Genomic DNA, 26,367 nt, shown 5'->3' with positions numbered 1-26,367 from the left:
GTTATTGGAGATTCCTATTCTGTAAAGGCACATCGGAACAGCCAGGTCTTCAAGTTCTTTCTAAAGACTGCCAATGTAGGGGCCTGTCTAAGATCTTTTGGGAGGGTGTTCCAGAGTCGGGGGGCCACCACAGAAAAGGCCCTGTCTCGCGTCCCCACCAACCACTGGGGCCATTATTATTATTATTATTATTATTACCCCATTTTATCTCTCCAAAGGGGACTCACAGTACTTAACAATAGCCAAGTCTGGAGTCGCCAAGGGGGGGACCAATTTTTTTTCAGTAATCTGACAGGAGAGAGCTTTGTGCTGGTAAAACCCACATTTCAACATGTATTTAAAGAGTGTGTTTCACATCTATGTGCATGAAGCTTTTAACTGAATTGATGGAGCATGGTCTGTGCCAAGTTTTGATTTAATATTACAATAGGAATCAATGTTAAAAGCATTCTCCCTCTTTCTTTCTCTCTCTCTCTTTTCTGCCCCTTCATTTCCCCATTCATTTCTTTTGACTCCTTTTCTTTTCTCAAGTATGCTTTGCCACACTCATAAATACATAGCTGTATCTCGCAAATACAGTATGAGCATTATGCAGTATTGCACCATTTACATTTTTATTATCTACTAGTTTAGGGACCCGGCACTGCCCGGGTTATTAGAGAAAGGAATTATGTATCAAGGTTGGTCTTTATCGAGACTTCCGGTGTGCCGCAATGGCGAGGAGAAGGACTTTTAGTCTCGGAAGAGAAGAGCCAGCTCTGTAAGCGGCCGGGTAGAGCTACAGCTCCCTTTTCCTCACGGAACGAAGTGGGGAAAACTGCGTAACTGCAAGGGGATCGGCCAACGGCCCTAAAGGGGGCTCTCCCCTCAAGGGAGGGCTTCCGAAAGGGTCCGGCAACTAGATCCCCGAGGTAAGGTGGGCCGCTACAGTAGTGCACAGGGCATCGCGTCCCTGTACATCCTCGAGCGTGCACATCCACACTGAAGAAGAAGGACAGGAAAGAAAGAATGAAAGAAAACAGCGATTGAAGCTGTAAGAACCTATCCGAAAGTGGGCGAAGAAGTCTCTTCCAGAATAGAATAAAGAACGACAGTTGGACAGAAGGTAAGAACCAAAAATAAAAGCGGAGAGAAGGAGGTAAAACCTCAGGGGAAAAGAAAGAGAGAGAGAAGACAGCAAGAAGAGAGAAGTATTGAATATACTAAGGTGTTTACTAATACCAACACAACTTTAAGAGAATACAAGAGAATATATCAAGGGATTGATTACTGATTACTGATAGTACAGGAGAAGGAGAAGGAGAGTTTGAAGAAGAAAGGAGAGGGGAAAGAAGGTAAGAAGGTGGTGGAAAGTGGCAGATGGAGGAGAGCAAGGATAAGAAAGAATAAGAAAGAGATAAAAGAAAGAAACTAAAGTGACGGACATAAGCAGGGACGCTAAAATACAGGAGAAAAGAAGAGAGAAAGGAGGAAAGAATTAAAGTAATCGGAGGGGAGAACCCATAATTACCTCCATAGCTAAGGACAAGAAGGACAAGCAAGGGTTAAGACAACAACACGAAACTGACCTTGAAGACGCCACATCGAACAAGGACTGATAAGGCCAAGGAAGATAAGCAAAGGCAGACCACGCGGGCTGCGCACCAAGAGGCGGAGAGAAGACGCGACGTGCCACGTCATCACGCGACGCGCCACATCACCACGTAAGAAAGAAATCCCGGGAGAAAGCTCGCGAGAGAAAGGCTGAAACGGCGAGACGCCGAGAAAAGAGGAGATAACGCGAGATAAAACGAGAAGTGGCCGAGGTGTGGCGGAAGTTGAACGGAAGAAGGGAAAATAAGGGGAAATAAAGCAAAAATAAAGCAAAAAACCTGCAGGAAGTTTGGAAACAACGTGAGAGAAGACGAAACCTAAGGGAGAAGAAGACGGAGGGTGAAACAAGAACTGAATTGGTGCAACGGTGGGTACTCTAACGGAGAAAAGGAGAGAAAAGGAGAGCAACGACGGAGAAGGGAATTAGAATAAGAAGGTAAACGACAAACGGAGGAGAAAATAGAGGTAGAAAGAAAGGAGCAGAGGAAAAAGGGTAAGAAAATAATAAATAACTAACCCCCCCCCCCCCTGAACTGGAATATATATATCTATATACCACGGATATATATACAAAATCTAGAGACAGAGAGAGATAGAGAGACAGAGGGGGAAGAGAGGAAGAAGAGAACAATTGGAATTGCAGATAGCAGTAATTTGAAAATCTGAACTGGTCCTACCTCCCCTACCCCCCCCCCCCCCCAACTACCCACCCATATCCTCTCAGTTGCTTTCCCAGAGCCCTACAAGAAAAAGACAGTTAAATATAAAGAAAAGACAAGCAAAAGATAAGGAAAATATAAGAATAGCAACGAAAGGTGAGATGACCACACCAAAGAGCAAAGGAGAAAATCCGAAGGAAATGAAAGGAACAGCTAGGAAAAATTCCCTGACTGAGGATGCACCTCCAAAAGAGATGAACATAAAAGAGATGATGAAAAAAATATTGGCAGAAATACAAACGATGCAAGACAAACAAGATAAAATGCAGGAAAAACAGGATGCCTATCAAAGCATAGCACAAGAACAGATGGCTAGCCTGAAGGAAGAATTGGGAGTGATGAAAGGAAGCATAGCCTCTATACAAAGAGAATTAAAGGATCTTAAGAAGGAAAAGCAGGAGCTAAAGAAAGAACAAGAGGAAATATCAGTGAAAATGAAAACCTTTGACTTAAAAAGTCATCGGATAGAAGAAAGACAAGAAGCAATAGAAGCGAGGACTCTGGAATATCAGCTTAGATTAAGAAATATAGCAGAAGAGGCCAAAGAGAATATACAAGAGAAAGTAACGGAAATCTTATCAGAAATGCTGAACTGGACAGACCAAGAAGTAATAAACCATACGGACAGAATATATCGGGTAAATACTATATACGCAAAAAAAAAATAAAACAGCAAGAGACGTGATTGTGAACTTCACGAAAAAAACGGTTCGAGACGAAGTACTAAAAATAAATAGCAACAAGAATGTGTTCTATAAAGGAAAGAAAGTGGCGATACTGAGAGAATACCCGAAAGCAACACTGAATAAAATAAGGAAATATAATTTCCTTACTGAAGAGCTAAAGAAGCAAGACATAAGATTCCGCTGGGAGAAAGGAGATGGCCTTATGGTAACCTACAGAGAGCAACGCTACTGGATATTAAATGAAGAATGTGCAAAGGATTTTTATTATAAAATAAAAAGAGAGGCAGGAAAAAGAAGAGACAAACATGAAAGAGAGAGGGAAAGGAAGAATAAGCTAGGAAGATACTCCCCTGAGAGACAAGACGGACAAGATAGGCAGAAAGAACAACTAGAGTGGACAATAAGAATACCATCGAATGAAATTATAAAAGATGAAAGATCAAGAAAGACGGAGGAAGCAAACGGAGAAGAAGAAGGGAGACCGGAGGAAAAGGACGAGAGATATAGAGAATCGGAGGAGGAGGAAGACGAGCAGGAGGAAGAGACGCAAAAAGAAGAATGTATGGAGAACTAAAATTCTACTCTCAGAATATTAATGGGATTAATTCACTGAATAAAAGAAATAAAATATTCAATAGATTAATAAAACAAAAGTATCACGTTATTGCTCTACAAGAAACACACATAACACAAAAGCATGTAGCTCATCTTAACAATAAAAAATTGGGAAGAGTCTTCTATGCCTCAGCAAGTGAAAAAAAAAGAGGGGTTGCAACATACATAGACACAAACATTCCGGCAACCCTAGCATTTAAGGATGAGGAGGGAAGATTTGTAGGGGTCACCATCACAACCCAAGGGAAGAAAAAAATATCAATATGTAATATTTACGCTCCAAATGACTCTAAAACAATATTTTCAGAAAAAATAAAAAGACAAATAGATTCCCAATCATTTGATCAACTAGTAATTCTAGGGGATTTCAACGGTGTAATAAATAATAAATTAGACAGAAGCAAAAAATTAAAACAGAAGGGAAAAAGAATATCAAACAGCGGAAATTTACCAAAGTCAATTCTAAATTGGATAAATGAATACAAATTACAAGATATTTGGAGATTAAAACATGAAAAGGAAATAGACTACACCTTCTATTCGGACCGTTATAGAAGTTGGTCAAGAATAGACATGATATGGATAACAAATTCCCTAACACTGAATGTCAAAGAAATAAATATATTACCAAGAATAGACTCGGACCACTGCCTACTAGTGATGAAAATGCAACTATCGGAAACGACTAGAAGTTGGAGATTAGATGATAACTTACTGAAAAAAAGAAGAGGATATAGAAAATAATAGAAAAAAGTTAAAGGAGTTCTTCGAAATAAATGATAAGGAAGAAACACATCTGTACACAGTTTGGGAGACCAGCAAAGTTATAATGCGAGGTAATTTTATTCAACAAAAAGCAAGAAAGAATAAAATAAGAATGGAAGAAATTAAACAAGAAGAGGAAAACCTAAAAAAAGACCCCCGAACCAATGGAAGCATGGACAAACTAAAAATATTACATAAACAAAGAGAGCTCTTAGAATTAGAGGAGAGAGCAAAGGAGTTGAAGTATTTAAAGCAAAATCATTTTATGAATGCAAACAAGCCAGGGAAATGGCTAGCTAAGAAGTTAAGATGGAAAAGGGAAGCAACATTTGTGACAAAACTGAAAGACAAAGACAAAATATATACAAAAGAAGAGGAAATAAAAAGGCAATTTATGAAATATTATAAAAATCTATATAAGAAAGATGAGATAAACAATGAAAAAATTTCAAAATATTTAGGAAACAGAAAAATTGGAAGAATTTCAGAAGAGGAAAGAGAAGAGCTGAATAAAGAGTTCTCAGATATAGAAATAAAAGGAGCAATTAAAAATCTGAAAATAGATAAGGCCCCAGGCCCAGATGGCTTCTCCGCAATCTATTACAAGACCTTCCAAGAAGAATTAATACCATATTTTAAAAAAATTATGAACACGATTAGAGAAACCAAAACCATACCGAATTCATGGAGACAAGCAAATATAACGGTGATACATAAAGAAAACTCTGACCCCGAAAATTTGAAAAATTATAGGCCTATATCACTCCTAAATCTGGATTATAAAATATTCAGCTCTATAATTGCAGAGAGACTAAAAAAACTACTCTCAAAAAGTATCAAGGAAGAACAATCTGGTTTTCTACCAAATAGACAGCAGAAGGATAATGTCAGAACAATAATAGACCTGATCGAATACTATGATATCAATAGCCAAAGAAAAGTAATGTTATTAGCACTTGATGCGGAGAAAGCATTCGATAGGGTAAATTGGGAATTTTTCAAAGCGCTTATGAGGGAAATGGATATTGGATACCACTTTCAAAACATGATAAATGCAATTTATGAGAAACAAGAGGCCAAAATCCGTGTTAATGGACAAGAAACGGAGAAAATCGAAATAGAGAAAGGGACGAGACAAGGCTGCCCCCTATCCCCCCTGATATTTATTCTGACCATAGAGACCTTACTTGATAAAATTAGAGAAGATAAAGAACTGGAGGGCGCAAAAATTCAAGGCCTGGAATTTAAAGTAAGGGCGTATGCCGATGATATTATTTGTGTAATAGAAGAACCTGAAAGAAATCTGGGGAAATGGATACAAACAATAAGGCGGGCTTTAAATTAAATCTGGATAAAACAAAAGCTCTAACGAAGAATATTACACAGAAAGAAAAGGAGAGACTAGGAAAGAATTGGAACATCCAGATTGTAACCAAACTGAAATACTTAGGCATAATAATGACGGCTAAGAACATACAACTACTACAGAACAACTATATAGAAGGGTGGAAGAAAATGAAAAAAGAAATAGAGAGCTGGAAAAATCTAAATCTATCTCTACTAGGGAGAATTGCCTGTATTAAGATGAAAATATTACCTAAAATTATTTTCCTCTTTCAAAATTTACCAATAATTAGGAACCAAAGCCTACTAAAAGAATGGAATAAGGAGATAATGAAATTCATTTGGCAAGGAAAAAAAGCAAGAATCAACTTCAAAAATATGGCTGAAGATACAAAGAGAAGCGGTTTTGCAGTGCTGGATTTAAGATCTTACTTCGAAGCTAGCGCACTGATGTGGGTCAAGGATTGGGTGGAATTAAAGAAGAAAAAACTACTCACATTAGAAGGAATTGAACTAAGAACAGGCTGGCACCATTACCTATGGTATGGAGATCCCAAGAAAGAAAGAAAATTCGGCAATCATCTGATTAGATCTACAATTATAAAAATCTGGCAGAAATACAGAGCTAAAATATGTGAAAAAACTCCATTATGGCTCTCTCCTCTAGAGGCTACTCAAAGACGAGAGATGGGATGGAATAATTGGCCGAATTACAAAGATCTACTAAAAAAAGAGGCTGGGGAAAGAGTAATGAAGACACAACAAGAAATGAATTGGATAAATAAAAATATATCGTGGTTCCAATACATACAAATAACTGAATGTTATAAGAAGGATTATATACACGGGTTTCAAGAACAAGACACTTTTTGGGACAAGATATTAAATTCAAATAGAAAGATAATAACAAAGCTGTATAAGAAACTACTGGAATGGAACTCAGAAAAGGATGGAGAGAAAAAATATATGAAAAGATGGAACGAAAATCTCGGCAGGTCAATTAAAAAAGAAGATTGGGAAAAGATTTGGAGAATAAAAATTAGATACACTTACGCAATAGATTTAAAAGAAAATTGGTTAAAGGTAGCCCACAGATGGTATTTGACCCCCCAAAAATTAAATAAGTCGTATAAAAATGTAAACCCTAAATGTTGGAAGTGTGGGAGAGTGGAGGGCTCCTACTACCATATGTGGTGGGTGTGCCCAAAAGCAAGACAATATTGGAAAAAAATCCATAAAATAATACAGGAAATATTACATGTGAAATTACAATTTAAACCAGAAATATTCCTGCTAGGAATACTAGACTTAAAAATGGAAAGAAACTCAGACAAACTGCTCTTCTTAATGACCACGGCGGCAAGAATTTGCTACGTGAAATTATGGAAGAAAGAAGAAACCCCTGAAATAAAGGATTGGATCGAGAAAGTCTTAGACATCAAAAACATGGATAGGCTAACGTACTTGATCACAAAAAGCAAAGGAACCCCAATAAAAGAAACTGATTGGACAAAAGTGATAAATTATACCGACCATATGAATGACAGCACAAATCAATAAGCAGAAGAGAGAATGACAAAGAAGACAAGGACGAGAGAAGGAAAAGGAACCCCCACTTGGAAGATATGAAGGAAGTCAACGAGAGAGACATTGACCATCTGTCTCCAACCCTCTTTACTTAGTTTCTTTTCTTTATTTTACTTTTCTTTCTTTATCCCCCCCTTTTTTCCTTTCCTCTTCCTCTCTCTCTCCCCCTTCCTTCCCTTCCCTGATGCTATCCCCCCTCCTCCCTTTTCTTTTGCCCCACCCCCCGTCATTTCTACCCTCACCAGTCCCATCCACACCCTATATCCAGTTTTCTTTTTTCTGCACTTTTTTGTAATATGATGAAAACCTTTAATAAAAACCATTTTAAAAAAAAGGTTGGTCTTTATCAGTTATTTATATGGCTTGCAGTGGTCTCAGGAAGTTAGTGAAGGAACTGCGAGTCCCATCATCTGTAGTCTATCCTCCTCCAAACTGCACCAGGATGGAGAGTGGGTCATGGGGGCTCTGTGTGCTAAGTTTGGTCTTGATCAGTCATTGGATGAGGGTCACAGCAGTCTCAGAAAGTGAGTTAAGGTACTGCAAGTCCCATCATCCATAGTCTCCCTCAAACATCACCAGAATGTTGAGTTGGCTATGGGGGCTCTCTGTGCCAAGTTTGGTCTTTATTGGTATTTGGATGAATGTCACTGTGGTTTCAGGAAGTGAGTGAAGGTACTGCAAGTCCCATCATCCATTGCAGTGGTCTCAGGAATTGAGCGAAGATACTGCAAGTCCCATAATCCATGCTCGATCCACAGTCAAACCACACCATGGCGTAAAGTGGGTCTATGTGCCAAGTTTGGTGTTGTTCAGTCATTGTTGAGGGTCGCAGCAGTCTCGAAAAGCGAGTAGAGATACTTCAAGTCCCATCATCCATGGTATGCCCTACTCCAAACCGCAGTAGGATGTAGAGTGGGTCATGGGGGCTCTGTGTGCCAAGTTTGGTTTTGTTCGGACATTGGATGAGGGTTGCAGCAGTCTTGGGAAGAAAGTGGAGGTACTTGAAGTCCTATCATCCATGGTCTGTCCTCCTCAAAAGTACACCAGGATGTAGAGTGGGTCATGGGGACTCTGTGTGCCAAGTTTGGTCTTGATCAGTCATTGGCAAGGGTCTCAGTGGTCTCAGGAAGTGAGTGAAGTGACAGCAAGTCCCATCATCCATTGTCAAATTCTTCCAAACCGCACCAGGATGTAGAGTGGGTTATGCGGGCTCTCTGTGTAAATTGTGGTCCTGATCCATCATTGTTGGCAGTTATAATGGTTTTAGGAAGGGAGTGCAGGTATTGCAAGTCCCATCGTCCATTGTGCATCCTCCTCCAAGCCGCACCAGGATGAGGATATGCAAATTTCCTTCTCATGTCCCCGTTTCTGCCATGAACTCTTTTCTCCACCAGGGGCTCCTATTGAAGCTGGCCAATCAGAGACCATATGCAAATAGCACCACAGCGGTAGCCAATCAGAACGCTGGCACATACTCCTCCCGCCACACTTTTGTCCTCCGCATACAAGTTTTGACTTTTATTATATACATAGATAGATAGATAGTAGGCCTGGGTAACAACGTAAAAATTTGTTTCTAAAATCGATTTGTATTTGGGGGGTTTTTTTGTTTCGATATTTAAAATAATTACAAAATTTTCCTTTTAAAAAGTTCGATATTTACGAAATTTCGTAAATGGTAAAAAATTAACGAATCGATTTCCGAAACAATAACGAATCGATTCGTTAATGGCGGACGCGACCGCGAAATACGCTAAAAAACCTCCAAAAACTTCTGAAGCTTCCCTCTCCCTCTGTTCTTGACTGTTGGTGTGATATTATAATTTTTTTTCACTAATTAAACCATAAAACTGGCCCAGACATGCGGAAATAATAACGAAACGACCTCGGAACAATAACGAAACGAATACAATAACGAAATACGAAGCATTTACAAAACGTGTTTAAAAATTCGTTTTTTTTAATGATTGCTCCAGAATGGTTCGTTATCGTTTTGTAATTGGAAAAATTAACGAATTATTAACGAATTACGAATTAACGAAACGAAACCGCCCAGGCCTAATAGATAGATTTCTTTAATGTCTTTCAGGCTGAAGGGAATACAGAGACCAGTTTCAATGAACAAAACCTCAATCACCTTCTTCTTGACATATTTGCAGCAGGCACTGAAACCTCATCTTCCACCCTCACCTGGGGGCTTCTTTTCATGGTCCTTCATCCTGAAGTTCAGAGTAAGTAACCATTCTCAAGGGAAATGGGCATCCTACCTGACATATAGATAGATCAGCCATATAAAATATTCTTCTTCCAAGAAATATGTGTGTGTGTGTGTGTAATGTTCGTTTGTGGGATTAACAGAATTCAAAAAACAGTGGGCGAATTGACACCGAATTTGGACAGAATACGCCTAACAACCCAATGGATGTCCTTCACTCAAAAAAAATTGATTTTGTCATTTGGGAGTTGTAGTTATTGGAATTTATAGTTCATCTACAATCAAATAGCATTCTGAACTCCACCAATGATGGAATTGGACCAAACGTGGCACACAGGACTCCCATGAGCAACAGAAAACACTAGAAGGGTTTGATGGGCATTGACCTTGAGTTTGAGAGTTGTAGTTCACCTACATCCAGAGAGCACTGTGGACTCAAACAATGATGGATCTGGACCAAACTTGGCACGAATACTCCATATGCCCAAATATGTACACAGATGGAGTTTGGGGGAAATAGAACGTGATATTTGGGAGTTGTAGTTACTGGGATTTATAGTTCACCTACAATCAAACCCCACCGACAATAGAATTGGGCCAAACCCCGCATAGAACCCCCGTGACCACAAATAATTTGTTTCTCTTTTATCTCACCCGAGTTTTTAACTAGTTTTAATTAGTTCTTCTTTTAACCATTACATGTAGCCTGCCCATTGTCACTGCGTTTGTGTTTATTGTAATTTTATATTGTTGTATATTCATATGTTTTATGTAGTTATGATGTTGTTGTTTATTGTTTGCGTTTTCGGTTTGCGTTCAGTTGTTCTTTATTGTAATTGTTGTTTGGGCTTGGCCTCATGTGAGCCTCTCCGAGTCCCCATTGGGGAGATGGTGGCGGAGTACAAATAAAGTTTATTATTTATTATTTATTATTAAGGCTATCCGGTCCAACTCCCTTCACCAGATCAGGAAAACATAATCAAAGTCCTCCTGACAGCCATCCAGCCATAGATATAGATAGATAGATATAGATGACACACACACACACACACATGTATATGACAGATATAGTATCACATATTTGAAAGGGACCCCTAAAGAGGGACAATTATATGTTGCATGTTCCAGAGTAGGCACACCAGACAATCTCCACATCAACACTGACAATGAAACAGCAAGAAATACTGTTTACCCACAAGCATAAAGACATCACATACATTAGAAACCATTACTTTATTTTCCAGATCACCAGACTGGGCCATAGCAACGCGTGCCAGGGGACTGCTAGTGTGTGTGTGTGTATTAGGCTTGGGCAATCCATGGTTCTAAATGGTTCTAAAGTACTTACAAAACTAAAGTTCTGGTGGTGAAAATTTCAGAACTCTAACAAAACTCTCAAAATTTCATAATAAATGGCAGTTCCTAATTGGTTCTGTCATTAAAATCACCAATAATGAAATAATAATTAAATTTTGAAAGTTTTGTTAGAGTTCTGAAATCCTCAGAAAAAATCACATTGGTTTCTATAGTGCTTGTTCCCAAATTATGAAGAATAGGATCACAGCCTAATAATGCTACATGAATTACCATTTTTAGAAAAAGTCCATGAAGAAATTGATACAGTGATTGGCGGAGTGAAATCAATCACAATGGAGGACCGGTCAAATCTACCATATACTACTGCCGTGATTCATGAAATTCAGCGTTATGCTGATATTGTACCAGTTGTATTTCCTTATGAGGCATGCAATGATACTGAAGTTGGCGGGTTTGTCATCCCTAAGGTATAGTCCTTGATTTTTATTTTTTTATTTTGTAAATTACAGTTGTGAGATCAAAGTCTGATTGATGCTTGATGCCTGCAATGCACCAGAAACAATATTCAACTAAAGTTCCTGACAGCATTAAATAATAAAAGACTAGAATTCATACAGGGTTACTCTATTTATGCATCCATTACAAAGGGAGTATGGCAACACTTAAATATCTGTCAGAGTGAGATCCCTGGGTCATGCACAGAGTACTTGAGGTTTCCAGATCAATTATCACACTGCAGACTTCTTAAGTTTCAAAAACAACAAACTTTACTGACAGCATTCTCTATAAGCGACTACAGCTTGATGGCTGAAAATGGCAACTGACAAAATACAGGACTAAACACACAAACAAAGAAGCATCTGCCCTCCGCCTTATCTGTTCTTCTAGCTGGTTAACTCCCTTTTCTTCTCAGGGCAGAGGAATCTCTGTTATCTCGTTTCAAGGACTCTACTCTCTCTGCCTCTAGTGACTACAATTCTAACACACAGCTGAACATAACTAAATCCATTATTAACACAATGAAAAACATACATATATTTGCAATTATCCTGACAATATCTACTTCCTTTGTAGTGTTATAGGACATTAGAAGAGCTTAATTAATGCAGGTTTTTTTACCAAGAAGAATCACTGAGAGCTCATATGATTGATTGATTTCTATGCCACCATTTCATGGGCTGTATTGCATTTGCAGTGTAGCTTTACAGAATGCAGAAAGGTAAGTATAAAGTACAATGAAAATAAAACCCCAACTGCATTTGCTGGAGGAGACTGGAATAAATGTGTTCCTTTTGAAAGGCCACAATGAAAGCTTCTTCTTCCTGGGGTCCGAATTGGAGTGAAAAAGAATTCACCTGGATCTGATAGTGGTCCCATCTACGCTGGCATATAAAGTAATTTGATAATGCAGTTTAACAGCACTGAGCTGCATTATATGGCAGTGTACACTCATATAATACAGTTCAGTGCAACTGCATTACATAGCAGTGTAGATAGGGTCAGTGTCTATGAAAGCATTTTAAAAATTTGTCTCAATGCTCATTATACACTCACAGCATTAGTTTGTATTTTTGTAATGCATGGTTATGTGTTTTTTGTTTTTGTTTTTTGTGGGGCTTTTTGGAAGAACTAAAACACACATTCATTTTTTGCATTTGTCAATGTTAGGAAATCAACAGTTGGCCTAGGAGTTCACATGCTTCCGAAATGGCACACATTCCCTACTCTTGATTTCATGTACTTGTTGAACAGGGTGTGGGTCAAGCTTTTCCAACTGGAGAGTTCAATGAGCTAAACAACATTTCCCAAACATTACCTTCTAGTGCCAACTATCCATTGCAAAGCCATGGCTCTCATTCTCAGTTTAAGAAATCTATGTAAAATGATGCTGTCATCAATATTATGAAATTAGACAAAACCCAAAGAGTCACTTTCCCCTTGACGTTCTCGGCCAAAATTGGGCCAGAATTTTCAAACTAAAGTTTCTCTTTGTGTTTTTTTTCCAGGAAAAAATGTATCATTTTCATAAAGTGATGAGAATTTGATGAAAAGAAAAGAGAAAACCAACCCCATTTGATGATAGTATAGATAAACTAATATCTTTATGCACACCTTAAAATGCACTGAATTAAAAGTAAACATTTTTGCTTTGTTGTATGTGAATTTGAACACGTTGTATTGGATTTGGAATACATTTTGCTTTGTTGAGATACTGAGCCCGATTTCCCCACTCCATGATCTCACCATGGTCCTTCAGAGACCAAGAGCTCCCAAAAACATAGGGGTGAGAAAAGGAAAACTATTATTGTGTGAGAACTGGGTGGCATTGTCACATGGTTGCAGAAAATGTCCCCCATTAATGTCAAGGGCAACATGGGATGCCTCCAGTGTTGTCCCAGCGGCCGCAACCTCCTTCACTCATGGAGCCGACATAGCAGCCTCTGATGTGCATGCTGCCGATTTTAGCATTGTGTGACGAGGTCCTTATATCTGCCATGTGAAAGCTGTGTTGCACAAGGATTTTTAAAAATACTAGGTGCACAAACACTTGTACTATTAGAAATTTGCACTGAACAGTCAAAATTTTGAGAAAAGTACACTGTTATTTGCATATTCTTGAAAAAAGAATATTTTTGAAAATGGGAAGTTTATTTATGATTTATTTATTCTTAACATTTGTATCCTGTCCTATTCTTAACCTCCAAAGAGGGACTCAGGGCAGCTTCCAACAATATAAAAACACCAATAAATACACAATTACGTAAAATGATAATACATATACATTTAAAACAGTTCGCCAGGTTTAAAATGTCCTCCAAATCAGTCCAAAAACTGCAGTCCATAAAATCTCATCCTCACCAATAAAACCATCTGTTCTGCGAATGCTTAAGTGTCTTGCGAAAAGTCGGGGGAGGGAACAGATTGAATCACTTTAGGGAGGGAGTTCCCAGATATAAAATGTCTCCATGCAGCCTCCACCCATTCCTGAAAAGTCTTGAATTGTGAAACAATCACACACAAAAAAGCCCTCAAATGTACGAAACCATTACATATCTGTAGTCAGGACCCTGACTAGAAAATAACTTTCATGCTAGATTGCCAATGTCTATTAAAGTGTAAATTAAAAGGAGCAGGAAACCCATAATTTTGTGATCACCAACGCTGAGAAAATTTCCCTTCTATTTTGTGTTTTATTTTTATAAGTTAACTGTTGTTTGACTTTGTACTGTATTTTAACATGTTTGAAGCCATTTTGTGTCCCTATTGTGGGAGAAAAGCGGTATATAAATAAAAATGTATGATGACGATGATGACGATTTCCCAACCCATTGCAGGTACAACCTATTTGCCCTCCATTGTTTTCTGCTAATCCTCTGGCTCAAGGGTAAATAAGCCTACCAACATAAAGCAGATGACAAATCACTGAACAAGTCTCTAGAACAGAGATTCCCAAACATTTCATGCTGGTGCAAAACGTTTTAGACATTTCGCAACACAATCATTCAATTTTACTAGCTAACTAGAGGTTAAACCAACCCCTTATAAGAGATATATATACACACACACATATATTATCGTAATGAAATGTATAGGCACCAAACATATCTCATGAAAACCTTTCATTTATATATTTTAAATAAAGGATTTATTCAGTTCTTGTGGGGTTTTTCGGGCTATATGGCCATGTTCTAGAGGCATTTCTCCTGACGTTTCGCCTGCATCTATGGCAAGCATCCTCAGAGGTGGGGTCACCTCTGAGGATGCTTGCCATAGATGCAGGTGAAACGTCAGGAGAAATGCCTCTAGAACATGGCCATATAGCCCGAAAAACCCCACAAGAATTGAGTGATTCCAGCCATGAAAGCCTACAACAATACAAAGGATTTATTGCTTACTTCACAGACTCAGAGTCGCCCCGTTATATTTACATAACACACCTACAAAGTGCCGGTGACACACTAAGGTGTAGTGACACATAATTTGGAAAGCTCTGCTCTAGATTAGCAAGTCGTCAAGGCAATGTGTTTCTACTCCCTTCACAAGCTGCTGTTTAAAAGAACAATTAATGTTTTCCACAAACCTCTTGTATCGAAATGGTATCAAAACGGTACTCTAGAAATATAGGCAGTTCTTCCTTTTTAATGTTATGTGTTGATTAGATTCCATTGTGACAAAAGAGACATCTGATATTATTACCACACAATTCTAATATTTTTGTTTCTATCCCATATTAGGACACTGTGGTCTTAAATCATTTGTCTTCTGTGCTGAAGGATGAAACCATGTGGGAGAAGCCACATGAATTTTACCCAGAGCATTTCCTTGATGCAAATGGACAGTTCGTCAAGCGAGAGGCCTTCCTCCCTTTTTCTCTAGGTAAATTCAAAAGAAGGATGGTTGAGATACAGAGAGGAAAAAAATAAATTGGTGCTATGGTAGGTGGCCCACTTTCACAGGACTTAAAGGCTCAGGATGTGAAGGAGAAGAATGTAATTTTATTACCTGAGAAAATATCTCTTTGGGAAATCACCCATAAAGTCACTCTGGAAGACAGATTCCTAGAGAGGTGTTCTCTCTAAGGGCCCTTCTACACATGAATTAAAACCTGAGAGGAAACATATTAAAAGAGGGAGTGGCTAAACAATGTGCAGCCAAAATGCAGAAGGAATCAGGAGAAGTCGGGTTAAGGGCTAGAAAACAACTGTTTAAATGTGCCCTTTAAACACTATTCTTCCTGAGAAACATACACCTTTCCATACCTGCGTATCCCAGTAGTCATGGGAAACATGTGCTTTCCTTCCCTCTCCCTTTATGGAATCTTCCAGAGCACGTGCATTTCTGAAAAGCCGAAACAGGTGATCAGGTGATCAGTTATCAAACAGAGATAAGGTGGCTCAGGGAAGCACAAATGGAAAGCAAATACAAATATCTCAAATTCTGTCTTTTACACTTTGTAATGTTAAACAAAAGTTTGAATTAACAATTGGGGGAAGTCAGAGATCTTTTTTTTTTTTTTTTGCAACCTGCTTGTTTATTTTAGTTATGGTACATAACAGAAAAGCCAATCATAACAGATATAGTCAGGTAACAATATTTTTGATGTGTACATGCCTATCTACCTTAACCAATCAACCAGTTAATTTTGACATTGAGTACATATTATTATCAGTTACTTAACTTAAAACATATAGACTTGCTATTTCTACATGTTATCCACTATTTTCAGTCTAAGCTTTGTATTCAATTTTTTTCCATAACGTTCAGAGAACCGACACATGATGTATTACACATGGCAGACCATACACTCATCCCAAGCCCCTATCCCACACAAAATAAAATATCTTCCCCACACCCGTACACCCTTCACTATGACTTCCAACACAGAAACATTATGAAGCCTTTAAGGCTATTTATCTATCCTTGTTCATAGTAAACCTAAATTCCTAATGGAGCTCCTCTATATTACTGACTCTCTATTCAGATATGTCATGGCCAACTTCCATTTTTCTAAAAAGTCCTCCTATTATAGGTTAGTTTGGCCATTAGCATATATTCTTTCTTTCCCTTCAATCCTTTTTAGTTAAATATTTTCCCCTTTCCACTCTTTGGCTATGGTCAATCTTGCAGCTGCAAAGCTATATTGGTATATTTCTTGGTCCTTTTGATTATTGTTTTCCCTATGTAAACCTAACAGACACAATCCTTGGCTTTAAAAAAAAATCTTATGTAGCATTTTATTTGTCTCCTTAATTATCTTATCCCAAAATGCCTGTATGGTCACACAGGTCCACCACATATGGAAGAATGTCTCTTTCTGTTTCCTGCACCTCCAGCAAATACCTTGTTGTGATTTGTCTATTTTAGCCAATGTTGGTGGGGTGATATAACACCTATAAAACATTTTATATTGATTCTCCCTAACTGAACCTGATAATGTAAATTTAAATTCTTTGTTCCATAGGCATTCCCAGTTATCCAATTATATTGGTATACCTAGGTCCTTGGCCAAAAATATCATTACTGTCTTGACTCTGTTGTCCTCCATGTTGTAACTTAATATGTATTTGTATAATCTGGAGATTAACCCTTTATTTCCTTTTTCCTGTATTCTTTGCAGTTCTGATTCTTTGGTTGCGAATCCTACCCTCATGTCTTTTTTGTATCTTTCATAAAATTGGTGATATCGAAACCAATAATTAATCTCCAATTCTTCCCACCCTTTTAATTTCCACTTTTCATTTTCTCTAATAAGGTAATCTTTATATGTTCTTGTTTCTATCCTTAAGGTTGGTCTTGTAACTGCTTCTAGAGGCCTCAGCCAAAGGGGGGGGGGGGTGTTCAATTCCATACCTTTTCTGTATTTTTTCCAAATATCTAATAGTTCCTCTCCAATTATATGTTTATTAAAATCTTTATTTAATTTATCTCCATTATACCACATGTATGCGTGCCAGTCGAATCTTAATCCAAATCCTTCCAAATCTAGTAGGGTCTTGTTTTCTAGTTTTATCCATTCTTTCAGCCAGGACAGTGCTGCAGCCTCATAATAGGTCCTTAAATCGGGTAAGCCTTGCCCCTCTCTTCCTTTATCATCAATTAAATTTCGGTATGCTATCCTCACTCTTTTCCCTGCCCAAATAAAGTTAGTAATCTCTCTTTTCCATTTCTCAAAGATTTTTGTTCCTTTAACAATGGGTATATTTTGAAACAGGAATAGCATTTTGGGGAGTACCATCATCTTTATTACTGCAATTCTGCCCATCCATGTTAATGGGATTGTTTGCCATCTGGTAAGATCTTTTTTTATATCTTCCTGCTGCAGTACACCTATTGCTTGTGTCAGATTTTCAAACACTGAAGGGATTGTGGCACTTTGAGGGAGCGTTTATCCATTTTTTTCCACTCCTTCTCCTGTTTGTATCTGGATCTTAACTTTTTTATTTTTCCTCTCCTTCACCTCTCCTTCTCTCCCCCTCCTTCTTGCTCAAGGCTGTCCAGTTCCCTCTGTAGAAAAAACAAATGTTCCGGAGTGGGCCTCCCTTTGTGGGAATCTGCACATCTTAGATCAATTTAAGTCCCTGGGACTATCCATCTTCTGGATTAGAGACATCTGGATCAAGCCTCTTAATGGGCATGGCCGTTGGTTTTTTGTTTTTGTTTTTGTTTTTTTTGTTACAACCTGCCTCTTACTGCAAAGTATTTCAGTGCAGCCTTTAAACTTTGCAATACAATAGTTTGAGGCTCTTCACTCTTAAGGAGCTAGCTTGGCAAATTATCTTGACTCCAACAGGAAAGTTAAAGCTTTTAACTCTCAAAGGAATTTATTTATACTTCAGTGCTCAATGCTAAATCAAATAAACATAAATCATGTGCTTACTTAAGAAAAGTCGGAGCCTTAAGCAGAGAGATTATGGAGATGGAGATCTCGCTCTGTGCCTTTGAGCTGTCTGCTTCCAGATGCTATTTGCTGGCAAATGCTCTCCTCTCTTTATCTTGCCCAAAGATGAGGAATTTGAGGGGTGAAGATATACTTTTCAACGCCTTACCGTCTCTCTCCAATGCATGGAACGAGGCTCCATGCGACTTTCTCTCCTCAGCTCCAACCAGAAGTCAAAGATCTGAGGAAAGTTTCTTTTAAAAATTGTTCCATTATGTGCTGGACCTCATAATGCGCATATTAGGCCTGGGTAACAACGCAAAAATTTGTTTCTAAAATCGATTTGTATTTGGGGGTTTTTTTTTGTTTCGATATTTAAAATAATTACAAAATTTTCCTTTTAAAAAGTTCGATATTTACGAAATTTCGTAAATGGTAAAAAATTAACGAATCGATTTCCGAAACAATAATGAATCGATTCGTTAATGGCGGACGCAACCGCGAAATACACTAAAAAACCTCCAAAAACTTCTGAAGCTTCCCTCTCCCTCTGTTCTTGACTGTTGGTGTGATATTATAATTTTTTTTCACTAATTAAACCATAAAACTGGCCCAGACATGCGGAAATAATAACGAAACGACCTCAGAACAATAACGAAACGAATACAATAACGAAATACGAAGCATTTACAAAACGTTTTTAAAAATTCGTTTTTTTTAATGATTGCTCCAGAATGGTTCGTTATCGTTTTGTAATTGGAAAAATTAATGAATTATTAACGAATTACGAATTAACGAAACGAAACCGCCCAGGCCTAGCGCATATGCATATGCAGCTTCCGGTTCCGGCATGGAGGTAAGCAGCGGGGAACTTAGAGCTGCTTAATGCCAACAACCTAATCCGGAGGAATCCTGAACCTCCCCTTTACCAAACCATCCCAAACTAAGGGGAGAGAGTCCCCCGGGTCTCAGGCTCCTGATAAAGGGGCTTAAAGCCGGGAGGGTTCCAGGAAGCCGGAATTAAGAGCTGAGGAAAGTCGGAGACGGCCGCCATTGCATCGCGGCTGGCTTACCTGGCAGGCTTGGCCGCTTGAGCCGCAGCCTTGTCGCCGCTGGGCGCCGGGCGTCGGACCCCTTGCTACGCTGGTAGCGGTCACCTCAGACCTCCGCTGGGCCGCTGGGGCGTGGGGCCATTGGGCTACCGCCGTTGGAGCCGCCGCTGGGCCGACGCCGTGGCCGCCATTGTCCTCATCACCGGACTGGACTGTAGCCGGGCGGCCGCCGAGACACCGAGCCGAGCCGAGCCGCCGCCGCTGGGCTGTTGCCTGCAGGGCCGTTGGGCCGTTGTTGCAGCCGTTGCTGAGTTGCCGCCTTCGGGCTGCCATCGGGCAGAGGCTGGCCTCCGGGCTGCCATCGAGCCGCGCTGCCGAGCCTGCTCCGCTTCGCTCCGCCCCGTTGCAAAACGCTACGGGACGGGGTTGCTGCCGCAAGCTTCCACCAGGCCGCAGCCATTACATCTGCTAGGCCGCGGCGGAGTCGCAGAGCGGCAACCTCTTCTGCTGGCAAGCCACCACCATCGCCGCTGAAGCCCGCCCCCATCGCCAGGCTGCAGCCGCTGCCGCCGAGGTTGCCGCCGCCAGCTTCCTCCAGGCCCGGCCATTACATCCGCCAGGCTGCTGCGGAGCTACGGAGCTGCGACCTCTTTTGCTGGCAAATCATTACCATCGCCGCCGCCAGCTCCCTCCAGGCCCGGCCACTACATCCGCCAGGCCGCTGCGGAGCTACGGAGCTGCGACCTCTTTTGCTGGCAAAGCATTACCATCGCCGCTGAAGCCCGCCCCCATCGTCGGATCGCGGCCGCCGCCGGGGTTGCCGCCGCCAGTTTCCACCAGGCCGCGGCCATTACGTCCGCCGGGCCGCCGGCAAGTCATCACCGCTAAGCCCGCCCCCACCGCTGCCGCCATTTTCATCAAGCCACGGCAACTACCCCTGCTGGGCTGCTGGGGAACTGTGGGGCCATTATTACCAGCTTGTAGCTGGGCTGCGGTCTACGGAGGGTCTGGTTATCTCCGTGCGCACTCCCGCGCAGACATCTTATGTTGACCTTCTTGTGAGCTTTGGGTGGACCCAATACTGTGTTGGCCTCCTTTATGCAGTTCTTTGTGTAACCCCTGTGCAGACCGTTGTGTAGGCCTTTATCTTTTCTTTGATAGCCTTGTGTAGACCTTAGGCTGACCTTCGCTGTGTTAACACGGAGTGTGTAGTGTCGGTGGCTAACAAACCGTGCTGGCCCATGCCGAGTTACCATCTCCGGAAGCCCCATCCGCTTCTTTTCGACCGTCTTGAGACCCCATCTGGGTCAATTAGCATTAAGTTAATTCATCACCATCTCAGCCCCACAAGAGGGTGATTATATACCAACTTGCACATTCCGGGCTTATATCGGTCGAGATACAGCACTTTATGATGAGAGCACTTTAAGGCGCCCGCCTGTGCCGTCAACCGCATTAGCACTTTCGCCCCTTCCTAGCCCTCCGTGCCGCACCTTAGATACTGCACTTTAGCTACTGCACTTTAGCTTCTTTAGCGATTGCACTTTAGATCTAGCTCTTTATTGTGCACTTTATGAACTATTCTAGTGGTGTGGCCAGAACATCCAATACCGCCTGCATTGTTGTTATCTATGTGGTCCCCCATCCCCATCTGTGTGTTATCCCTGTTACTATTGTATAGTGGGGGGGACAGGGGAGGAGGGGGGTTGGACCCTATAAATAAAAATGAGGTGGGGAGGGGGGTAGTGGGGCGGAAAGTAGATTGGCAAAGACCGGAAAGTCAAACAATGAATAAAGCTGGAAGTAAGACCTTGGCGTTAGACTGCGGCATGGAGGGGGGGAGGTGTTCCATGAGCCGAGGGGCCCCCATAGAGGTCGTGGTGGGAAGGAGGAGATGCGGGAAAAGGAGACCTCGAATTCGGCCTAATTCGGACCGCTTATCTATATTAACAACCCTCAACCGGTCTCCTAAGGTAAATTGGTGTAACCAGGTGAGCGGGCCCTCTGGTTTGAAGGTGGTGTTGTTGAACGCCAGATCTGTCAACGGAAAAACAACTTGGATCCAGGATTTAATCCTGGAGGAGCGGGCAGATCTGGCGTGCATCACGGAGACCTGGCTGGATGAAGCGGGGGGCGTAAACCTCTCCCAGCTTTGTCCTCCAGGTTTCTCAGTGCAACACCAACCAAGAACCGGAGGACGGGGAGGCGGGGTCGCAGTGGTCTATAGAGATTCCATCCATCTGACCAGGAGCCCCATCCCGCAGACCACAAATTTCGAATGCGTCCACCTGAGGGTGGGTGACCGGGACAGAATAGGGATTCTTGTAGTGTACCGTCCACCTCGCTGCACTACAGTCTCCCTGCCTGAGCTAGCGGGGGTGGTCTCGAGCCTGGTGGTGGAGTCCCAACGGCTCCTTGTGCTGGGGGACTTCAACATCCATGCCGAGGCGACCCTCACAGGAGCGGCTCAGGACTTCATGTCTGCCATGGCAACCATGGGGCTGTCCCAACAAATAACTGGCCCCACCCACTGTGCTGGACACACATTGGACTTGGTTTTCTGCCAGGGATGGGAGCAAGGTGGCGGTGTGGAGGAGTTGTCCATCTCTCCGTTGCCATGGACTGACCACTTCCTGATCAGATTTAGGCTCACTGCGCCCCCTAACCTCCGCAAGGGTGGAGGACCCATTAAGATGGTCCGCCCCAGGAGGCTTATGGATCCGAACGGATTCCTGATGGCTCTTGGGGATTTTCCCGCCACCTCGGTAGGTGACCATGTCGAGGCCTTGGTCGCTCTCTGGAATGGGGAGATGACCAGGGCAATTGACAGGATCGCTCCGGAACGTCCCCTCTCAAGTAACCGAGCTAAACCAGCTCCTTGGTTCACTGAGGAGCTGGCAGCGATGAAGCGAAGGAAGAGGGAACTAGAGAGCGTGTGGCGCTCGGACCCAAGCGAGCCAAATCGAGCACGGTTTGTGTCCTTTTTAAGGGCATATGCCGCGGCAATAAAAGCCGCAAAGAAAACTTTCTTTGCGGCCACTATTGCGTCTGCAAAAAACCGTCCGGCGGAGTTGTTTCGGATTGTCAGAGGTCTTTTAACTCCCCCTACCTCAGGCGGGAGCCCTGACAACTCGGACACGCGCTGTGAAGCATTTGCTCGGTTTTTTGCAGACAAAGTCGCTTTGATCCGTTCTGGGCTGGACGCCTCATTAAATGCAGTCTCTGTGGATGTGACACAAGCACCTGTCTGTCCTATTTTGATGGATTCTTTTCAGTTTGTGAAACCCGAGGATGTGGACAAGATACTTGGAGGAATGAGGCCTACCACGTCCATCCTAGACCCCTGCCCATCCTGGCTTCTGAAAGAGGCCAGAGGGGGATTGGCCGAGTGGGTAACGGTGGTGGTTAATGCCTCCCTTCGGGAAGGCACGATTCCAGCGAGCCTAAAACAGGCTATTATAAAGCCGCTGTTGAAGAAACCATCACTGGACCCCACTAAATTTGACAACTTTCGGCCTGTTTCCAATCTTCCCTTCTTGGGCAAAGTCATGGAAAGCGTGGTGGCCTCACAACTCCAGGTATTCTTGAGAGACACGGATTATCTGGATTCGGCACAGTCTGGCTTCAGACCGGGGCATGGTACCGAGACGGTCTTGGTCGCCTTAGTGGATGATCTCCGCCGGGAGCTAGACAGGGGGAGTGTGTCCCTGTTGGTGCTCCTGGACCTCTCAGCGGCCTTCGATACCGTCGACCACGGTATTCTTCTGGGACGCCTTGCAGAGATGGGCCTTGGGGGCACCGCTTTGCGGTGGCTCCAGTCATTTCTGGAGGGTCGTACCCAGAAGGTGTCATTGGGGGACTCCTGTTCAACACCACAGCCTTTGACCTGTGGTGTTCCTCAGGGCTCCATACTGTCTCCCATGCTGTTTAACATCTACATGAAGCCGCTGGGTGAGATCATCCGGAGTTTCGGGGTGCGGTGTCACCTGTACGCAGATGACGTCCAACTCTGTCACTCCTTTCCACCTGCTACTAAGGAGGCTGTCGAAGTCCTGAACCGGTGCCTGGCCGCTGTGACGGTCTGGATGAGGGCGAACAAACTGAAATTAAATCCAGACAAGACGGAGGTACTCCTGGTCAGTCGCAAGGCCGAACAGGGTATAGGGTTACAGCCTGTGCTGGACGGGGTCGCACTCCCCTTGAAGGCGCAGGTTCGCAGCTTGGGTGTGACCCTGGACTCATCGCTGAGCCTGGATCCCCAGGTTTCAGCGGTGACCAGGGGAGTATTTGCACAGCTTCGGCTCGTGCGCCAGCTGCGCCCGTATCTTGGGAAGTCTGACTTGGCCACGGTGGTACACGCTTTGGTCACATCCCGCCTCGACTACTGCAATGCTCTCTACGTGGGGCTGCCCTTGAAGACGGCCCGGAAGCTTCAGCTAGTCCAGCGCGCGGCAGCCATGTTGTTAACCGGAGCGGGACGCAGGGAGCGCACAACGCCCTTGCTGTCCCAGCTCCACTGGCTGCCGATCAGCTACCGGGCCCAATTCAAGGTGCTGGTGCTAACCTACAAAGCCCTAAACGGTTCCGGCCCAAAATACCTTGAGTACCGCATCTCGGCCTACGAGCCCACAAGGACCTTGAGATCATCCGGGGAGGCCCTTCTCTCGGTCCCGCCTGCCTCACAGGCACGCTTGGCGGGGACTAGAGAGCGGGCCTTCTCGGTGGTGGCCCCCCGGCTGTGGAACTCCCTCCCTGCTGAAGTTAGACAGGCGCCCTCCCTCATGGCCTTCCGTAAGGGCCTGAAAACCTGGCTCTTTGAAAAGGCCTTTAATTAAGTGCTATGGTTTTGGTATGACCACCGGAATGGACTATGACGACGAGATGGATTATGACCCAAACAAGACGAAGCGGATTTTTAGTTTAATTAGTTGTGTGTTAGTAAGATGTGCATTATGTTCCTGATTACTGTAACTGTTGTCTTCATGTTCCATGTTCTGTACACCGCCACGAGTCGCCTCCGGGCTGAGAGTGGCGGTTAACAAATGCAAATAATAAATAAATAATAAATAAATAATATATCTCTGGAGTGAATTTTTTTACAAAAACTTCACCTGGATGTCTCCCGTATGCCCTCCCATCTTAATCTGCTTCAAAAAACAGCTTTGAGGACAGAGGGGGACTATGCAGTGGGACTGACAGGTCTTTGTTTGGACTACCTTTGAGGTCCCACATTTTAATAAACCACTTCTTTACCTGACGTTTTGGTGCTGTCTGGAAGCACCCACAGAATTTCTAGCCCTCAAGTACATCTCTGTGGTCAACTTTCAATAGAAATTGAGCCTAGAATCTCAATACTGGACTAGAGATTCATAAAGAGTCTATATTAATCAAATCTACAATCAAGTACACAAAAGTTAAACTCACAGCAGAGAACCAATTGTATTGATTGCAGTTAAAAAGGTTTTAAGATAGTGCTATTCAAGTTATGAAATCCAGAATAATTTTTTTTATGATTAGTTGCTTTGAGAAGAAATAGTATCCTTTATACCATGGTGGTAAGATTGCATCTTGGAGGTGGCATGCGGCACCTGGACCCCTCTTTTGTGGCTTCCAAGATATCCAAAATGAAACTAAGAGGGCGGATGAGAAATGGATTCTGTAGTGTTCTTTGTTTTGTTCTCATGTACATAATATTCCATTTCTATTTCCCATAGGTCGCCATGCTTGCTTTGGAGAACCTTTGGCTAAAATGGAGCTCTTCGTCTTCTTCACTAGCCTCATGCAACATTTTATTTTTTGCATTCCTGAAAATGCCCCTAGACCCTCAGAGGAAAGGATATATGCCCTGTCAGTCTTCCCATTACCATTCCAGATCTCTGCATTTCCCAGATAATGGTCGAGATCCTGTGATGTTGCATGTAGCACAATATTTTGGCACATGGAATTGCCCTACAGCTTCCTCATCACCAGACTCACCCTGCCATTCTGATAGACCTTCCCCCACCTATTCCATTATTGGGAAATAATGGGGAGGATCTGAGAAGTATTTCCCAATGTTCCCATCGGTAAATTCAAGGACATTTTATGTAAACTCTGCAGGGATTTTGTGGGCCCCTAATACAGATGATGATATCAGTTTGCATCTGGCTATGGGAAAAGGTTCAGTACTTTTCAGATCACCTCCAGTTTCCACCAGCAGTGAATAAGGATTGGTTTCGGAATAACACAGTGAATCCTGGAAAGACTTTAGTTGTGCAGAGGGACAACCTCAACATTGATCAAAGAACTACATACAAAAGTATAAGCTGTAGTTATTTACTTGTTAAAATTGACAATATTAAAAGTTAGCTAAATATGTGCTGTGGTTTTTCTAATAAATAACATTAGAAAATGCATGCTTGGGCAATGTTGGGCATATAAGTTAGATATTAATAAATGGCTATCTTGGGTATGTCACAATTTTGGCCTCAGAGAAAGGTTTGGAATTACATTCTAAAATTATTACCTGGGGCAAATTACACTTGTTTGGCCGTGAGTCACACGCTCTCAGCCTCACTAGAAGTTTGGTCATCACCTTCCCTTCTCAAATATGTTTTATTACATTGATTGCCCCCTTAAACGGTGAAGAGATGCTGGCCATGGCTTTCAGGATTTCAGATTTTTTTTTTGCCCCATCCTAGCTTCATGCTGGGTATTTTAATAGCATAGCTATCTAATGGTACCACATCCAGATTTTTCTTGGAAGTCATAGGGCTCTTCCACATAGCCCTATATCCCAGAATATCAAGGCAGAAAATCCCACATTATCTGAGTGTGGACTCAGATAAGCCAGTCCAAAGAAGATATTGTGGGATTTTCCGCCTTGATATTCTGGGATATAGGGCTGTGTGGAAGGGCCCTCAGTCTCAAAGATAATAAAAGGTCACTTTGCATTTTGATCAGGACTACCTTGGCTATGTCTATTCAGGGCACAAAACAGCAAGAAGCATTGAATGGTGTGATTCAAATTGACATACATTTCCAGTATGGAAGAGCCCTTTGATTCATGGCCCTCTTTGCTCTCACTCATCTCATAACACTTGGATCGTTCTGCAAG

General features: G+C 42.1%; 1 protein-coding gene across 1 annotated transcript in view; it reads left to right on the top strand.

Annotated features, from left to right (window-relative positions):
* LOC132776008 (cytochrome P450 2D14-like) overlaps window positions 1-25,619 on the top strand; it is a 37,408-nt gene extending 11,789 nt beyond the window's left edge. The window contains exons 6-9 of the mRNA XM_067469161.1: window positions 9,399-9,540; window positions 11,121-11,308; window positions 15,077-15,218; window positions 24,986-25,619. Of these exons, the coding sequence (XP_067325262.1) occupies window positions 9,399-9,540; window positions 11,121-11,308; window positions 15,077-15,218; window positions 24,986-25,164 (651 nt within the window). The 3' untranslated portion in view covers window positions 25,165-25,619. The remainder of the gene's footprint in view (window positions 1-9,398; window positions 9,541-11,120; window positions 11,309-15,076; window positions 15,219-24,985) is intronic.
* Window positions 25,620-26,367: the final 748 nt, after the last annotated feature.

This window comes from Anolis sagrei, chromosome 5 (genome assembly GCF_037176765.1).
Source record: "Anolis sagrei isolate rAnoSag1 chromosome 5, rAnoSag1.mat, whole genome shotgun sequence".
NCBI lineage: Eukaryota > Metazoa > Chordata > Lepidosauria > Squamata > Dactyloidae > Anolis > Anolis sagrei.
This window is presented reverse-complemented; position numbering and strand designations above follow the sequence as displayed.